Source organism: Callithrix jacchus, chromosome 13 (genome assembly GCF_049354715.1).
Source record: "Callithrix jacchus isolate 240 chromosome 13, calJac240_pri, whole genome shotgun sequence".
NCBI classification, from domain to species: domain Eukaryota; kingdom Metazoa; phylum Chordata; class Mammalia; order Primates; family Cebidae; genus Callithrix; species Callithrix jacchus.
Genome location: NC_133514.1, coordinates 67,167,619 through 67,183,181, shown reverse-complemented (window position 1 = coordinate 67,183,181; position 15,563 = coordinate 67,167,619). Strand labels below are relative to the sequence as shown.

General features: G+C 40.4%; 1 protein-coding gene across 1 annotated transcript in view; it reads right to left on the bottom strand.

The window, feature by feature from the left end:
* The window catches only part of TTC39C (tetratricopeptide repeat domain 39C), a 122,789-nt gene that overhangs the window by 55,902 nt on the left and 51,324 nt on the right, over nucleotides 1-15,563 (bottom strand). Inside the window, exons 2-4 of the mRNA XM_002807499.7 lie at nucleotides 11,512-11,560; nucleotides 9,536-9,664; nucleotides 6,124-6,238 (exon numbers count right to left, since the gene is read on the bottom strand). Coding sequence (XP_002807545.3) covers nucleotides 6,124-6,238; nucleotides 9,536-9,664; nucleotides 11,512-11,560 — 293 coding nt within the window. The remainder of the gene's footprint in view (nucleotides 1-6,123; nucleotides 6,239-9,535; nucleotides 9,665-11,511; nucleotides 11,561-15,563) is intronic.

Here is a 15,563-nt window from a genome sequence, read left to right as displayed (position 1 = left end):
GGTAATTCAGGCTTCTCTTTCTTGTAACTCAAATAATAGACTTTTTTTTTTTTTTTTTTGAGACAAGGTCTCACCTGGGTTGCCCACGTTACAGTGCAGTGGCACCATCTCAACCTCCCAAACTCTGGTGATTCTCCCACCTCAGCCTCCTGAGTAGCTGGACTACAGGCATGTGCCACCAAGCCTGGCTGATTTTTTGTATTTTTAGCAGAGATGGAGTTTTCTATGTTGCCCAGGCTGGTCTCAAAGATCCTAGACTCAAGCAATCCACCCACTTTGGCCTTCCAAAGTGCTAGGAGCCACCATGCACAGGTGGGAGCCACCGCGCCTGGGTCAAGACTTTGAAGGACAAAAGATGATTTCATTTTCACCAGTAGCCCACCTCCTCACTATCTTTACCCCTCACCGACAGACTTCTAATAGGCTCACTTCTCCAATCCCAATATCTTTCCTAAATGGCATTACCATTCTTCCATTTCTTCCCGTTAATTATGCCTGAGGCTGCAATTTTTTGAATTTTTGCAGTCAGACCTTGGCAATGACCTTGAGCTATAGGATATAAATAATTCCCACATGCTTAGCGTTCCAATAATGGAATACTAGGCGTAAATAGATTTTAATATTCACCCACCATGTTCTAGACAAAAACATCCTACCAGGTTCCAGGGACACAGAGAAGGAAATTCTTTACAACCCTGCTCAGGGCTAAGGGATCCTTGATCTTCCCAAATGTTCAGAATCACCTGTTCCCTATTCAACCTCTATGACTAACTTATGTGTCTATGGGCTGAAGTATACTCCTGAATTAGAATTTACTTACTTACTTACTTATCTTTTCCTACTGCTAAACCATGAATTCCCCCAGAACATGAGCTACATCTCATTAATCTCTAGACTACCAGCACCTATCATCTCACAGCATCTGGACACATAGGAAATGCTCGACACAGAAGAGGTAAAACAGCAGGTATATTGCACAGTCCTTGCCCTCAAGGAGTATGTAGCCTAATACTTCAGACAGGCATGTAAATATTAGTACTGCTGTGTGATACATGTGGTACATGGTGATATACAGGGTATAAGTAGTAGCATAACAAAGGCCAGATTGGCTGGGCACGGTGGCTCACACCTGTAATCCCCACACTTTGGAAGGACAAGGTGAGAGAATCCCTTGAGCCCAGGAATTCAAGACCTGCCTGGGCAGCATAGTGAGAATCCCATCTTTACAAAAAATTGTTTGTAAATTAGTCAGGTACGCTGGTACATGCCTGTAGTCCCAGCTCCTCAGGAAGCTGAGCCAAGAGGATCACTTGACCCTAAGAGCTCAAGGCTACAGTGAGCTATGATCTCCAGCCTGGGTGGAGCTACTGTTCTCCAGCCTGGGTGACAGAGTGAGACCTTGCCTCTCAAAAAAAAAGAACAAAGATTGAGTGCCACTGCACTCCAGCTTGGGCGACAGACCATTTGTCCCACCCTATGATGTATGAAGGAGGAAGGCCTGGGCTGCACTGGTTAAGCATAAGAGAAAGATAAAGGGTGCAGGGGTGTTCCACGCTGAGAGGGTAGGGTGAATAAAAGCTCAAGGCAGCAGGCTGTGTTTGGGAAGTGTGAAAACCTCGGCTCAGCTAGATGAGGTAGTGCAAGGGAAAGTGGCTAGGAAAGAGGCAGGGTCTTATATCCCCGCACAAAAGGACCTCAGACCTTCCTGTGCAGGTGAGGAAGGCCAGGTAAGTGTTTAAAAGCACGGGTCTAAGGGGTTCTGGAAGGATGCTCTAGCAGCAATGCTGAGTGTGGCCCGGAGGGGAGCAAGAGGCAGTGGGGCTACTATTCCAGCCCAGGGCTACTTCCCCAGGGTGCAGGGAGCACCTGAGGGAGAGGGCCCCAAGAAATGTGGGTTTCTAGACCACTTGGAAGGTGGCAGGTAGCACAAGTGGCCAAACTATGATGATGGGAACACGTGGAGAGCACCAGGACTTCAGTTAAGAAATAAGAAAACCATGGCTCAGGCCCTGGTTCCATCATCACCATCAAGCTGCATCAATCATTCAACCGCAACTGTCTCACCTGTCGAATAAGGAAAATAATCTCATCTGAGGAAAACTTGAGTACATGTTACCAAGAATTCAAAGGTGAGAAAGACATGGGCCTTCTCTTCAAATCCAAAAGGAAGAAAAGGAAACATAATAAAACAAGGTGGCAAGTGCCATAAAATATGTTTTAAAAATAATTTCTTTTTGTCCAAAAAGTAATATATTCTTGCTGCAATAAAAGACCACTGGATAATAGAGTAAATTAAAAAGATATAAAGTAGTAATAGAAATTGAAGAGATATGGGGCAATTGATTATAAGGAAGTTTAAATGAGATAAACACAAGCTCTTTTAAAAGTATGAAGCATTGACCGGCCATGGTGGCTCATGCCTGCAGTCCCGGCACTTTGGGAGGCCAAGACAGGCGGATCACTTAAGGTCAGGAGCTTGAGACCAGCCTAGACAACATGGTGAAACCCCATCTCTACTAAAAATACAAAATATTAGCTGGGAATGGTGGCATGCACCTGTAATCCTGACTACTTGGGAGGCTGAGGCGTGAGAACTGCTTGAACCTGGGAGGCAGGTGAGTACAGTGAGCCGAGATCATGCCACTGCACTACAGCCTGGGTGACAAAGCAAGACTCGGTCTCAAGAAAAAAAGGTATGAACCATTACAAAGTTCACACCGGCTCATCCCTACCAGAGCTCTGGCCTGTGTTTGCCTCCCTGGCTCCTCAGTGCTGCCCTGCTCCAGGGTTGACAAGGGCCACCCGTAACAAACATCTCCGACAAGAAGCTTTTTGAGATTCTTTTTTCCCCAAGAAAATTATCCATGTAAAATGTTTTCTAAGAAATGTGAATCCCACCAATGAAGTAAACAAATTATTTGTAGCTTAATAACCCACTGGATGTCTGAAAGGCAAATAGAGCACATTGTTGGTTATGCTTGTTTGAAACAAATGCTGAGCTATTCACAAAGCAAATAACCATGACATATGTATATGACAACCTGAGGCTTTCATGCCTATGAGAATTTTACTTCAAGGTCAATATCATATTCAATGAATCATAGGACTTCAGGAAGAGCCAAGAATGCTGTCAAATACTATGATAAACAGGATTAAATAACAATAGTATCAAACTGTTAGAAGAATAGGTAAAGACTGTGAAGATACTTTGTGAAAGAAATATAGTTTATCAATAAAATATAAAAACATGTTCAACCTCACTAATACCCCAAAAAATGCACACCAAGGATCATCTAAATGTCCATGAGGAATTGATTAAATACATTATGGCGTAACCATATGATAAATGAACATGCTATTATTTAAAATTATGTTCTGAAACTGAGTCATAGGGAAAATATCAAAAGTATATTTGAAAAGAAAAAATACGGCCGGGTGCGGTGGCTCACGCCTATAATCCCAGCACTTTGGGGGGCCGAGGCGGGTGGATCACTAGGTCAAGAGGTCGAGACCATCCTGGTCAATAAGGTAAAACCCCGTCTCTACTAAAAATACAAAAAATTAGCTGGGCATGGTGGTGCGCACCTGTAGTCCCAGCTACTCGGGAGGCTGAGGCAGGAGAATTGCTTGAACCCAGAAGGCAGAGGTTGCAGTGAGCTGAGATAGTGCCATTGCACTCCAGTCTGGGTAACAACAGCGAAACCCCGTCTCAAAAAAAAAAAAAAGAAAGAAAGAAAAGAAAGAAAAAAAAAGATACAAAATACTATAGACACAGTTTTGTAAAAAAAAAAAAAAAATAGAGAAATATAAAGCAGATTACTATTAACAAAGAGATTTTCTCTAAGTGGTAAAATTAGAGATGATGACTTGCTTTCTATCTTTCCAAAATTTTCCATACTAATATTTAGAAATTTTACAATCAGAATAATCTTAAATATAAATATCTGATAATTCTCAGCTTCTCAAGGGCAGGGACTAGGTCTGTGTTTTCTTATCTAACTAGTGCTTAGCACACAGCATTTGCTCTCTAATTATTTGTTGAATGGATCAATGATTGAACAAATGAAGAACAGATAAACTCATTTAAAAAGTTCTGGTTCATGCCTGTAATCTCAGCACTTTGGAAGGCCAAGGCAGGTGGATCACGAGGTCAGGCGTTGGAGACCCTGTCAACATAGTGAAACCCTGTCTCTACTAAAAACACAAACTAGCCTGGAGTGGTAGTGGGCACCTGTAATCCTAGCTACTCAGGAGGCTGAGGCAGAAGAATCACTTGAACCTGGGAGATAGAGGTTTCAGTGAACCAAGATTGTGCCACTGTACTCCAGCCTGGGAGGCGGTACAAGACTCCATCTCAAAAAAAAAGTTCTGATGTGCTTAACTTTTATTACATTTGCTTTAGCCTCCTCCCTCAACAGATAGTTTCTTTTCTTTTCCTTTTTTTTTTTTTGAGTCTCACTCTGTCATCCAGGCTGGAGCGCAGTGGAGTGATCTCAGTTCACAGCAACCCCCACCTCCTATGTTCAAGCGATTCTCCTGCCTCAGCCTCCCAAGCGCCCGCCACCCTGCCTGGCTAATTTTTGAATTTTTACTAGAGACGGGGTTTCACCATGTTGGTTAGGCTGGTCTCAAACTCCTGACCTCAAGTGATCCGCTTGCCTTGGCCTCCCAAAGTGCTGGGATTACAGGTGTGAGCCACTGCACCTGACCAGATATTTTCTTAATGGTTAAAATTAGTTCCTTATGAGAGTCCTTGAGTGTCAGGAAAAGGAAGTACAAAAACATGGAGAGCTCCTGTCTTGACCAACAAGGTTCAGATAAGCTCCGCTACTCTTTTATATCTGAGTTAGGAGTGAGCTCTACGTGGGGGATTTGACATTATTGCATTATAGAAAATTCACATGAGCTTTGAGTTCTTGACCATATAAGCAAGGTAGTATTAGAAGAGTCCTGAGAAGAGGGTTAAAGAGGAAAAAAATTACTGAACCAAAGCAAACAGTGAATGTACATCATAGAACATATTTTAAAAGAAAAATCAATTCTTAGAAGTCCAAATCTCAGAGGTCAAAATACAAGTGAAATTCCAAATTCCACTTTTGACTTCAGCCAAACAGAATAAAGCATCTTCGGGATGAGACAGAGACAAAGATGGAAGCAAGGGAAATAAGAAGGAGGAGGAAAAACTGGCTTCTGAAAGGCTAGAAAGAGCATGTTCTAATTTAAAAGAAATATATCCTTCTTCATTTAAGGTTTAAGAGAAATTATCTTTCTGACAGTGAATTTTAATTGATTTCCTTTTAGAATTTTCAATTTTTTTCAAGTAAATTCTATCTGCCAAAGTGGCAAGTTTCTGCTGTCAATATCAGAGACACCCATAACTACATAATTAAAAGAATAAGGTCAATTTTAGACTCACTGGTAGGACAAGCTTTAGAAGCTCACTTGACTCTATTTCACTCAAGAAATTAAAACTAAGCCTGGAAAACATTTGTCTTGGACAAACTAATTAAGAAATTTGTTTATATCCCTCACTAAAGTTTGCTAAAATGCAGGTCATTCCAGTATATTAGCAAAATTTTTTTTTAAGATTCAGGGGTTTCACCATATTGGTCAGGCTGGTCTCGAACTCCGAATCTCAGATGATCCGCCCGCCTCAGCCTTCCAAGGCATGAGCCACTGCGACCAGCCATAGCAATTCTTTAATGATCTTTAACGATCTCCTAATATACTTAAAACCATTGAAGGTACTCAGGCTTTCAATAACAACTTCCTGAAAACCTTAAATTTAAGCCAGTTATATTTCACTTTAAAGGTTACTATCACAATCTGATTCCCACAAAGTATTATCCATCCACATACATATAAAAAGCACTGGCAGTTTCTGCAAGTATGACAGAATTCTCTTGAGACAAGAGGATGAAACAGACTCTAGCACAAAAACTGCTCCACTAAATACACATTAAACACTTGTGGTTTCAATTTCCCCAGGAATAAATCAGTATCATGCCCCAAAGGGGTGCCACATGTTTTCAAAGACTGAAATATAAGGCATTCTAAAAAAAGCATATTACTAATTGTGTGCACTGAATAGTGAAAGTCATTAAAAATAAAACTTCAGCATACCTGACAATTCTTGTTTTACAAACGAAAGCACAGCCAGGTAAACCTGACAGTCAGCTATGATTATCTGCCTCTGAAGCCGATCAACCATAGAGGGGGCGGATTTTCGGACATCAACCTATTTGGCGGAAAGAAAGCCCACAGTGATAAATCACACATAACAACGATAGTCCCCCCCAGACAGTATTAGGTTATTGTACAAAGTAATTTCACATAGGAATTGTGAAACCTGGCATTCACTCAATGCCAAGACCAAATTTCTCCTATGGGCCTGGCAGCTCCAAATTTCCATTAGTCTGACTTAGTTTTGTTTGTTTGAGCACTGTAATTCAAAAATAAAAATATTCTAAGTGATACAAGCTTAATTCATAGGAAATATGAAAGCAACACAAAACTTCAGAGTTTCACCTTTTTTAAAAAAAAAAAACAATGTGAAGTCTTTCTTATCCAAAAGAAAAATTATTAAAGGTACAATACATTCCTCCAAGTAGATAACCTGAAAAGTCGACTTTGCAGCCACCTGTCTTCAGGTAGGATAACATTAGGGGCATTCTTTTTTTTTTTGAGATGAACTTTCACTCTTGTCACCCAGGCTGGAGTGCACTGGTGCAATCTCGGCTCACTGCAACCTCTACCTTCTGGGTTCAAGCAATTCTCCTGCCTCAGCCTTCTGAGTAGCTGGGATTACAGGCATGCGCCACTACACCGGATAATTTTTATATTTTTAATAGAGATACAGTTTCTCCATGTTGATCAGGTTGGTCTCAAACTCCCAACCTCAGGTGATCCTCCCACCTCAGCCTCCCAAAGTGCTGGGATTACAAGTGTGAGCCACCGCACCTGGCCACATTAGGGACATTCTATTTGTGCATGCAACTGAGATGAAGGATCAGAAACAGATTACATTTCCATTAAGGAGAAAATATTCTGGAATTCAAAATTAGCTTTGAATAAATCACAAACAGTACTTGAAATATAAGTCATATAAATAAAAATATGCAAAGTCAAATCACTTTTTATAAAATGTTCGTCTTTATCATGTTTCTAAAATGAAGAAAAAATCACTTCAGAATAGAACACTCTGTATTTAGTACAAAGTAAACTGGAATAAAATAAGTTAAATAACTTTCAATATGCTATCACAATGACAGAAAAAATAATAGGATTTTTGCAGATGTGTCAACAGTATATACAGTAGTCATGCCAGAGTCATCTCCTTCCCTTTTTCTAGATTTTAGCATAATCCATCATGGTCACTGTGGTTCCAAATCTAACCCCAGCACTCACTACTCTATTCACTTGGAAAAATGTCAAGATGCTTTTATTTCCTCATTTGTAATAACATCTGGCCGGGCAAGGTGGCTCATGCCTATAATCCCAGCACTTTGGGAGGACAAGGTAGGTGGATCTCCTGAGATCAGGAGTTTGAGACCAGTCTGGACAACATGGTAAAAGCCCTATCTCCTAAAAATACAAAAAATTAGCCAGGTGTGGTGGTGGGCACCTGTAACCCCAGCTATTGGGAGGCTGAGGCAGGAGAATCGCTTGAACGCGAGAGGCAGAAGTTGCAGTGTGTGGAGATCGTGCCATTGCACTCCAGCCCATGCGACAGTGAGACACTCCATCTCAAAAAAAAACAAAAAACAAAAAACAAACTAATGCGTAGGATTGTTGGGAGGGCTAATGAGATGCTCAATGTGAAAACACTTTTTAAATTGTAAGGACACATTACAAATGTTAATTATTAATGCAAATGCTAGACATGGTACTGGATACTGATGACAGACATGTAAATAAGCTTTCATTGTACTGAGGAAATACAGACCTTATTATTATTACTATGTATTGTGGGAAGCACTCTAAGGGTAAGGGCAGGGAACCACGGGAGCTGTAGGAGACATACTCCACAGGGCATGGAGCCTCAAACAAGAGTCCCTGGGGAAAAGGACACCTAGAAAGAACTAAAAAAGAACAGGAACCAGGAAATGAGGGAGGAGAATGTTCCAGGCAGAGGAAATGTAAATGCCAAGGTAGCCACATTAGGGAGTTGGTAGTTTATTATAATGGCAATGGCTGGTGAGAGGGGCCACTGAAAACCAAGTAAGCAACAAATTTGCATTTTAGTGACTATATTATCAACAATAATTTGAGCAGCAGACCCCAACTTTTTTGGCACCAGCGACCAGCTTCATGGAAGACCGTTTTTCCGTGGACCAGGTTGGGGGGTTGGGAGGGTATGGGTTAATGGCTTCAGGATGAAACTATTCCACCTCAGATCATTAGCCATTAGTTAGAGTCTCATAATGAGCGCACACACCCTAGATCCCTTATACTTGCACAGTTCATGCTCCTATGACAATCTAATGACGGGCTGCTGATCTGACAGGAGGTGGAGCTCAAGCGGTAATGGTCACTCACCCTGCAATTCACCTTCTGCTCTGTGGCCTGGTTCCTAACAGTCCATGGACCAGTATGGACCCATGGCCCAGGGGTTGGGAACCCCTACATTACGAAACCATGAGACCAGAGGCAGAAATGCCGATGTGTCTTAGACAAGTGGGATGGTGTCTGACCTACAGAGATGGCAGTGAGGATGGGGAATAGTCGATGAATTCAAGAAGTATTTAAGAAAAAGAGTCAACAGCACTTGGTCATTGATTAGACATCAGGCTGGAGAGAAAGGAAGCTAGGAAAACTCTGGCCCTCTGGACAATCAGGAGATGGGACACTTGGCCCATTGGTAGCTTTCTCATGGTGGACATTATAAACAAGAGCAGAGGTAAAGCACTCTCCTATGATGCTTTATAGGCAGGGCACAGGCATACAGGAGTAGAAGACAGGTGGCTTCTGATGACTATATCCAACAGACTGATTTGTCAGTGACATATGTGAGACCCTTGGGCAATCCAAGTAACATCAGGGCTAGGAGGATGCCTCTCCAGAGCCTAGCACTTTTGCACTGAAAGATGAAGGTAAAATCAGGAAAACTTGATTACGATGTTATTATGACTATTTGCAACCAAAGGCTGATGAGGCCTGGGGAAAATTAGGTAAACTGCTGAGTTTCAGAATTATACCAAAATGCAATTCTATTATTCATCAACTGCCATCGTATCCTATTTGAATTACATATAGGAAAAGCTCATTAAAACAGCTCTTGCCACACAGCCCATTATGGAAGAAGATGATTCTAAGATACCAAATGCACATGCACTGAATGGCTCTGGATGACTGAAAGGACCTTCTGTTTTTTTAAGAGATACATTTTATATAGCCAAAAACCATAAGAAACATTGTGGTTTTTCAGCAATATTCTAAATACCAAAACCAAGCAAATGGCTTTTGTTCTAAATGAACACAAGTGATATTCTGAATAAGCGGCACACAGTTCACAACCTGAAGCCGCAGAACTTACATTCTTCTTAATTTTATTCTTGATTGTTTCAATTACTCCGGCCTCTTCACTTTCACACAGTTTTTCTGTAGTTTTTAAGTCATCACATGCCAACTGCATTTTTTCTTCCTCAAATGTCATCATGGCATTCTAGAAAGAGAGAGAGAGAGAGGAGAAAGAAAGAAAGAAAGAGAGAGAGAAATAAATTTAGGCAAATTTGTTACAACAAAACTCCAAATTAAAAAAAAAAACAAATTATTTATTGCAAGCAAAAGAATGTAAATGTAACAGCACAATCTATTCATTTAAAGAAACTATAATCTCAACATGAAATAAGACTATACCTCTATCATCATGAAAATACAATAATAAATGTCCCTGTAATTACTGTTCTACAAGTTTTATTGTTGCTGTTATTAAACACAACAAAAAATTCTCCATAATTTCTGATTGGTATGCTCAATTCAGTTTTTACAATGGTGTCTAATTCAAAACTTCATTCTACCCACATATGGATGATCCCTGGCTCCGCCAAGTACTGCACAGAAAATGCTAATGTAACAACAGCTTGTAGGTACTCTTAGAAAAATTCAGTCTTTCCAGGGACTGCAATTCCAGAGGGTTCACTTAAAAGGAATTCGTTTTATATTGTCTATGGTTCAAAATTCCATGACAGTTTGTTTCTAGGCACCTGATCCTGGTGGACTTTTTCAGGCCACATTTAACCACGAAGGGAAAATCTGCCAAACTGCTGAACACCTGTGACTTCTACCCAGTAGAGCTGAGTTTTCTGGCATGAATGGGCTTACAGGGGCAGAAAGAGACTTGCTACAGGATACCTGGTTCTTGGAAGGACCTAATGAACCTATGTCTCCAGCTCCCCATTTCCTATCAAGTTCCACCATCTCCATCTTGGCATTTCACATTTCAAGCTTCCTCAGTATGGCTCTAACCTACTTCTCCATTCTAGCCAAACCACACCACCATCACCTTGGCCCAAGCCTCCCTGCCACACTCTTCTTCCCAACCCTCCTCTCAAGCTGCTGAAATCTCAACCCTGCTGTGTGGCCTTGCTTCTCACCTCCTCCACCACCAGACTCAGCCAAGACCCTTTAGATATATCTTGTTTACAGCTCTTGTAATCATTGAGTACTAAAGTTACGACCCCGACCCTGTACCATTCTCCTTGAGGTTGGGAATAATGTATTCTTTCAAACAATAGCCCTTAACATTTTTGTTGCATTAACTGGCAATAAGAGGAAATAAATACCTTGAATAAAAATGTCTCACTGGAAGCTGGCCTGGTACTGTGGCTGAGCACTGCCAGGCTGTGTGTGACATGCCCATTCGCTGACATCTTTCTAAGTCTTAGATCTAAATCCTTTCCCTTTTTCAGTCTCTGTCATGTCTCTTTATTCTTGTTGTTACACAATTCTTCAGCAGTCTTTTAAAAAATTATATGTTTGAAAGTAGTTTGTGTGATGCTTAACTGTTTCTGAAAAATCAAAGCATCCTATTTTCCACATTGCCCAATGTACTTTAAAACCTAACTGCAACTTACTTCCTCTATTCCCCAATACTCATATTTGGAAATGTAATACTAACTGACAAACGTTAGCTCCACTCATTTAACATATCCTCTGGTCCACATTTACTCAATAATTTTAGAGCAAATCTTTATTATTTCAAACCCCAGACCTTTTTTTCTCCCTCAAACGCAGTTTTAATCACTGATGATCTTTCCATTACATTTTTATTCTAAAAAGGACTTTGGTTAAAATATAATACTCTATAAATAAGATATAAGCATTTATTTTTAAAAATTAGGGAAGATAGATTATTTCATAGGCATTGGGTAATAGGCAAAAACTTTATTTCAGCTTTAAACTCTAAAAGATTCTCTATAATAGTGTATCTATACAACTGGTAGCCACTAACAGACATTACTTTATGTAATTGTTTCCTTCATGCCAATAGGTCTTAAGATATCAACTTACCAAAAAACTGACAAAACTGGCTCCAAAACTCATTAGTGGGCTATGATTTCTGTTAAAAAATATATAAAAATAAAATTATTTTCATTGTAAAATTTTATTTTAAAAGCATTTGACAAATCATGATTACCATGTAATCCTACTAATTGGATAAAAGAAGTTAAGGTTATCAAGCAGATTAAATCACCCTAAGAAAGAAGTTAAAGAGACAAGGTGGTTTACAACTCTGTCTGCCCCAAAAGAATTTGCCTCTGATTCTTCAAAGCAAGGCAATCAAAAGTCAAATTATAACAGACACTGCCTTAGTAAACATTTAAATTGTGGCATTAAAGAGTTGACACAGTAAATATAAAGATGTTAGAAATGGGCCGGGTGCAGTGGCTCACGCCTGTAATCCCAACACTTTGGAAGACTGAGGTGGGTGGATTACCTGAGGTCAGGAGTTGGAGACCATTCTGGTCAACAGGGCAAAGCCCCATCTCTACTAAAAATACGAAAGTTAGCCAGGTGTGGTGACGGGTGTCTGTAATCCCAGCTACTCGGTAAGCTAAGGCAGGGAGAATTGCGTGAACCTGAGAGGCAGAGGTTGCATTGCAGTGAGCCAAGATTGCACCATTACACTCCAGCTTGGGTGACAAAGTGAGACTTCGTCTCAAAAAAGAAAAAAAGGTAGAAACAATCTGACACCTATAAAAACATGGCCAAAGAAAGATGGTTATTATTCCTTTTTAAAATTATCTTCTGCCATTACCAGTTTGATCATTTTTAAAACGCAAAACTTGTTACAAATGTTCAACACATTTGAAAATCAGTATAGTTTCTAGAGTAGATCAAAGAGTTTCATCACTGAGTCAGACTTCACAAACTCATTCATCAATCCAAGAACCTTAGGAATGCCTCCCTAAGGGTCAGCTGTTCTTCCCTTGTAATCATCTGATTTTGTTGGAAGCCAAAAATGAAACTGAATCAATACCAATTTAGTTTAAAGAATATAAGAATATAAATGTTCTGCTTCAAAATAAAAAATAGTACAAAACAGTACAAAATCCAGATCTCTATAACTTGCACTAAAAGGAAAAGAAAATTGTAATTACCTTCTTAAATGAAAATCGTTTTACCGATTTTCTTAATTATACAATTAATATATGGTCACTATATAAAGGCATGAAACAATTATTCAATTTCCTACCATAAATACAGAATATATGCAAAGTGAGAGTATGTGTGTGTCTATGGGAAAGAAGGTGCACACTTACTTTGTCAATGTGTGTGTACACACACATATGCCTAATTGACATCCTGCACATATATTTTTGTGGAAAAGGCCAAATATATTCTTGCAATAAAATGCTAGAGGTAGCACTACTGAGATAAAGGGTACACACATTCATTTTTCTCTTGGTGCACTCTGTGAGTGTCAGAGAAAGAGAGAATATGTGTGAGATCCAGGACTTGATTTAACATTAACATTAACCTTCTGCTACCATTTTTTCATCTACTTAGTACCTACCTAAATTCTACAGTTAATAATAGTCTGCTTGTCCCACTTAATAGGTTACTTAAACCTACATTCAAAAAAAAAAAGGAAGGTCAATTCACTTGTGAGCAATCCCTAACCATCACTTACACCCGTGAACCTAGCTCAAACGGCACACTTTTATAGGGTCTGTCATCCCCACAGTCTGCCTCAAAATATGTTAGTTTTTCTCATTCCGTAGCACTATATGAGCATAACAGTACAGGCTCCTACCCTATCCTACTGTATATATGATATCCACCTTACACATAGCAGGCGTTCCGCAAATCCAAGTCAGTGAAGAAAGGGATGACGCAGAACTAACTCTGCTTTTCAGGAACCAGACACGTCTCAATCAAGTGCTGAGTACTATGGTTTTTCCCTCCTTTTCCCTTTCCCTGCTTAAATACTGGCCACCTTGCCATTTGCAAAACGAAGAAAACTGAAACCAGGGCCTATTATTGCCACATCTGCTTCTAAAATTAGGTTACTGAGAGCTGTGGCAATTAATTATTCATGGTACCTAACCTGGCCCTTATGACTTCATATACCATCTTATCACTTAAGTGGGGGGCGGGGTAAAAACCATAGAAACCAGCCCAATGAAAGCATTTTCCCTCCTTAAAGAACTGTCTGCGTCCCACACAGCACTCAGGTGCATCAGGCACAGGATAATGCACTGCAGGACAGGTGGGTGTCCTCTCAGGCTGCCCATCACTCGCTGGTAGAACAGCTCGATCTAACACATTTCACTTGGTACTTGGTTGGTTGGTGGTTTTTTTAGACAGAGTTGCCCTCTGTCGCTCAGGTTGGAATGCAGTGGTGCAGTCTCAGCTCACTGCAACCTCCGCCTCCCCAGTTCAAGCGATTCTCCTGCCTCAGTCTCCTGAGTAGCTGGGATTACAGGCATGTGCCACCACGCCTGGCTAATTTTTGTATTTTTAATAGAGATGGGGTTTCACTATGTTGGCCAGGGTGGTCTTGAATTCCTGGCCTCAAGTGATCCGCTCTCCTCAGCCTCCCAAAGCGCTGGGATTACAGGCGTGAGCCACTGCACCCAGCCCACTTGTGTTTTTATTTAACAAGTGACCCTAAGTTAACTTACTACATCCTAGTCAATTATCAGTTGTGGACCACACATGTGTCTCTATACAAAATGCATTGATTTTGGAGATCTGGAAATGTTCCCAAAGAGTATGAAGGTCCTTAGTTCAAAACCAGTGCTGTAAGGGGAGGAAGAGGCTCCCAGCTCATTTCAATATTGCTCATATTTGGAACCAACAGACAAAGACCAAACAAGAGGGGAGTGAGAGTGCCATGTGAAGGCTGAGTATAAAGGTAAGCATTCAAACCCAAACACAAACCTTTATAAATACCAGAAGATATACAAAAAACAGGGCAAGTGAAATAAGCCATAGTGAAAAACCCATTTTTTTTAAAGAAGACTAAACATATATACCTATTTGCAGATATTGAAAAAAAACAATGGTAGGATAATCTATAACATTTTTTTCAAAATTGATACCTGTAAGTGAGGTAGGGGAATAGGGAAGAAGAAAAGAGGATGGATATGAAGCTCCCTTTTATACATCTTGTTTTGTAGATTTTGTTTTGAAATCATGTAAAAATTATTCACAATACTAAATCAAATGTTAATAATGCAATCCCTAAAGTCAAAAGAAAGTGAATAAAGTGTCCCTAAAAGCAAATCCGGTTGATAACATAACAGAGCAGCACTACTCCAAGAGACTTTACAACACAATAATCTGACAGCATATCAATATTGTGAAATAACCTTTAAAACTGACCCCAAAAGGTGGCTAAAAGAAAAATCTTAATCTGTTTTCAGTAATCATATTAGTACTGGACAAGTGGGTACTGTTATTCTAAGGCTGCTGGGTCATATGGGTCGTAGCAGGTGAGAAAGCAATCAGTAAGTATGTCAGTGTTTGTTGGGACCCGGGACTTTGTGCATAGGAAAAAGAAGGAAATAAACGTCTAAATCTTATAGTCCAGAATACAAACTGTAAAAGTAAAAGCAAACTCATTGAATTTTTAATCTTTAAAAGAATACAGCTGGGCACAGTGGCTCACGCCTGTGATCTTAGCGCTTTTGGAGGCTGAGGTGAGAGGATCACCTGAGGCCAAGAGTTCAGACTAGCCTGGCTAACATGGTGAACCCTATCTCTACTAAAAATACAAAAATCATCTGGGCGTGGTGGTGTGTACCTGTAATCCCAGCTACCCGGAAGGCTGAGGCAGGAGGATCGCTGGAACCCAGGAGGCGGAGGCTGCAGTGAGCCAAGATTGCGCCATTGCACTCCAGCCCGGGCGACAGAGAAAGACTCCATCTCAAAACAACAAACAAACAAACAAAAACTATTTCCTAGCTCTGTCCACTGAAAAAGCCCAGGAGCAATGATCACCTAGTGGCATTACACAGCCTTGCATCCTTTCCAGGCTTCTTGTAGAAATGGCTGATTCCAGGTTAGGGGCAAGAAATATTCCAGAAGAGCTTGAAATACCATGTCATAGCAGA